Source organism: Ailuropoda melanoleuca, chromosome 12 (genome assembly GCF_002007445.2).
Source record: "Ailuropoda melanoleuca isolate Jingjing chromosome 12, ASM200744v2, whole genome shotgun sequence".
Lineage (NCBI taxonomy): Eukaryota > Metazoa > Chordata > Mammalia > Carnivora > Ursidae > Ailuropoda > Ailuropoda melanoleuca.
In genome coordinates, this window is record NC_048229.1 from 1,815,679 (window position 1) to 1,819,505 (window position 3,827).

Sequence of the window (3,827 nt, forward strand, 5' to 3'; positions counted from 1 at the left end):
AGGGCTCTTTGTTCAACTGGGAGCTTGACATCAGCACGACCCCAGACCCCACGGAGAGCTTGGTTTTTTCTGCTGACTTCCCACGGCAGGAGGTCAGGACTGTGCCCTTGGATCCTTCATGTTAGGACTCAGCTGTGCCTGTGACTGCTGAACCTGGGCCACTCTAGGTCTCTACAGCTCCAACAGCAAACACAGGAGAAGAACCAAGTTCACAGACATACAGAGCTGACTGACTTCTCCTTAACCACCCGCCTCCCTGGGCAGAGATTTTTTCCCGCCCGGGTCTATAATCTGTTTTGTAAACACATCCTAGACTTGCTGCAAAGCCAGTACACTTGGGACTAAGGCACAGAACTCTGTCTAGGTACCACGTGACCCCAGCAGGCCCACTGGGGGCTGATCACTACTCTGATTTAATTCTCTGACTTGGCTGGACCCATTCCCCGGAGACATCACGCCAGGCCGGTCCGGGCTCACCAGGACTGAGCCACACTTAGTAGCCCAGGTGCTCCCTGAGGAAGGGTGTTGACAACCAGGCCCTCACATCCAGCTACCAAAAGTCACAGCAACGATTTCCAGCCCTTCCACATTTCTGGCATGTCATTCCACCGAAACTCGAAATTAAATTATCCTGCCCACCTTGCCACCCGCCCATCTGCCATTTCATACGGATAACCAGTAATCTCTAGAGATAAACAACTCAGGATTTGCTTGAAAGCTGGCAGAGGGAGAAAGTTCACTCTGCTCTCTCCACACTCAGGGAAGGGAAACCTCACAACGCACAAGGGACCGGCACCAAACTAAAGAACAGACTTTATTTTTAATAAAATAGTGGCACATGAAAAATATCATATATTACAAATATACCCAGCAGGACCACTCTTCCCCTGGGGCGGCGGGGGGTCAACTGCGCTCTTAGGTCCTTCTTGAACTATTCATGGAAACCATTTGTTTAACAATAGAAAGAGTCAATAAGCCCTTTGGAGACTTCTGAATGATCTTTCTCCCCTTCCCCCCCCCTTTCCACAAATCAGTCCAAACATGTATAACATTGGCTTGGTTTCCATTAAAAAGCCACAGAATGTAACACTAGAGGGTTTCTGAGGGCTGGGCCTCTCCGGGCTTTTGTTGAGATTTCTTTTGTTGTCTTTACATACAGCAAAATACTTGTTTCTCTTTTCATTTTCACGGAAAGAGGGAAGAAATGTATTGCACATTGTTTGCATTTGCAAATGTGAGGTTAGGAAGTTTCTGTCTTGGAGAAAGACCCATTTGTGAAGGCTAGAGGCTGGAGTCTATTTTAAGTGACTCCAAACCCACTGGAGTGTGTTAAATTGTCAGGGCTCCCCTTTCTTCCTGTCTGCACAGAAGCTGCTGTCCCACACACAGCCTTCCTGGGGGTGGGCCCCTGGGATGGTTCCTCGCTGGAGACCCACTTTGCCTCTCTCTCTCTCTCTCTCCCCCCCCCCCAATGCTCCCAGCAGAAGTTCTTTAAGGTACAAAGAAGCTACCGCTCCTCCGACTTGTAAACGGTAGCAAAGCCAACTCAAACACGCAGCTATGTATTTATGGAAGTTTCTACACAAAAGTCTTCTTCTGGGGCTGAATCGACTACTTGGCCACAAATTAGTTACACGAGAGGCTACGTAACCGAGGAGCTCCTTCTGGAAACAAAACAAAACGAAAAAAAGCCTGTAAGCACATTTTTACTTTCAGTGTATCACAGCATCCTGAATTTCAGGGTAAGAACTTTTTTCTTTTACTTTTATTAAAAAAAAAAACAAAAACAAAACAAAACAACCAACCAACCAACCAAGCAGGAAAAGCACCACGTTTTGGCTCTGACTGCCACTGTATCCTGTCTGGGAAAGTTTTCCACTCCGGCCTTCCCTCCCCACTGCCCCCCTGCCCCAAGCCAGTTCACACACAGGTGGGAGGCTGGGCAGGGATTTCATATTTCCCGAGATGGGTTTTTTGGGGATGCTGGGCTTTTTTGTAAATCCCACTGTTGGTGATGACGCTGGCGGGCTTCCTCCTGCTCTCCTTCTTGAACCTGCGGCTGCAAACGTTCTGCCAGGACTGCAGGGTCTTGGACGTCCAGACCCACATCCCGCTGGTGATGCCCACCACCAGCAGCATGAAGATCTTCACCATGAAGATCTCCACGGCCGGGATGGACGCGGCCATCACGCAGTCCAGACTTTTGGTCTGGTTGTTCATTTTGCACTTGTGCTGCGCGGCCAGGATTTTCCAGTACTCCATGTTGAGGCGTTCGTAAAAGTAACAGGCAATCACACAGGTGGCCGGCACGGTATAGAGCACCGAGAAGACTCCAATCCTCACCATGAGCTTCTCCAGTTTGTCGGTGTTCTCCCCACCGGTCTTCATCACCCTGCGGATATGGAAGAGGGCCACGAAGCCGGAGAGGATGAAGGAAGTGCCGACGACCAGGTAGCAGGCCAGCGGGATGAGCACGAAGCCGGTGAGGGCGTTCACGTCCATGCTGCCCACGTAGCACACGCCCGTGAGCTCGTCGCCCGCCACCCTGCGCATCACCAGGAGCAGGATGGTCTTGACGGCCGGGATGGCCCAGGCCGCCAGGTGGAAGTAGCTACTGTGGGCCTCGATGGCCTCGTGGCCCCACTTCTTGCCCGCAGCCAGGAACCAGGTGAGCGTGAGAATCACCCACCACAGCGAGCTGGCCATGCCGAAGTAATAGAGGACCAGGAAGACGAGGGTGCAGCCCGTGCTCTCCAGCCCCTCCTGGATGACATAGAGCTGCCCGCTGTCCCGGTCGCAGGCGATGCTCTCCGCGCCCGCGAACAGGCGGATGATGTAGCCCACCGAATAGACGCAGTAGCACATGGAGAGGAAGATGATGGGGCGCTCGGGGTACCTGAAGCGCGCTGGGTCGATGAGGAAGGTGAGCACGGTGAAGGCGCTGGAGAAGAAGCACAGCACGGCCCAGACAGCCAGCCAGACCACGGCGAAGCGCTTGTCGCCGCGGCTCCAGTACACGTCCACGCCGGGCGTGCACAGCGGCGCGCACGCCGCGCTCTTCTCCACGTGGTGGAACTTGCCCGGGTTGTCGCAGCTGGCGCGCCCCGGGCCCGCGTCCCTGAGCGAGTGCTCCTGCGCGCTGTGCGGCCGCTGCGGCCGGAAGAGCGGCGGGAACAGGCCCGAGCCCCGGGAGGGCTCGTCCGAGCCGTTGTTGGGCGCCTCCATGCACAAGTAGTTGGGGTCGTTCTTGTTGGGGAGTTTGCTGCAGTCCAGGGAGTCGGGCCACTTGAAGTTGAACTGCTCCATGATCGGGGAGCACTTGAGCCGGGCCTGCTCGCACATGACCCGGCAGGCGGGGATGGGGGTGGAGACTTGCTCTGTGCACATGGGCGCGTACAGCGAGCACAGGAAGAAGCGGAGGTGGCCGTGGCAGCCGTACTCCACCAGCGGCGCGAACTCGTGCAGCTGGATGGCGGCCTCGCGCTGGTTCTCGTGGCCCATCAGGTTGGGCATACGGGTCATGTTGTAGCCAATGTCCTTGCACATCGGGATCTCGATGGGTTGGCACTTGCCGTCGCCCGGACGCTCCATGTCCATGGAGCTGATGGCGGCGCACGAACCCATCACCTGCAGGACCAGCCACAGGCGGGGGCCCGGACGCGGCATGCTGGCGTCGGAGATACCCCGGCGGGGAGGTCCGCTCCCCTCAGCGCCGCCGCTGCCCAGCTCGGGCTGCGGGCCCCGGCTCCCCGTCCCCGCTCCGGCTCCCGCCCATGCCCGCTCGGCCGGCCCGAGCGCTGCGCTCCGCGCCCCCGGCCCGCCGAGGT

The 3,827-nt window shown here is 56.5% G+C and overlaps 1 protein-coding gene across 1 annotated transcript; it reads right to left on the reverse strand.

The window, feature by feature from the left end:
• Nucleotides 1-846: 846 nt before the first annotated feature.
• FZD10 (frizzled class receptor 10) lies at nt 847-3,759 on the reverse strand. Its single transcript, XM_002927138.4, has one exon. The coding sequence runs from the start codon at nt 3,664-3,666 to the stop codon at nt 1,921-1,923; it is 1,746 nt and encodes a 581-aa protein (XP_002927184.3). The 5' UTR covers nt 3,667-3,759; the 3' UTR covers nt 847-1,920.
• Nucleotides 3,760-3,827: the final 68 nt, after the last annotated feature.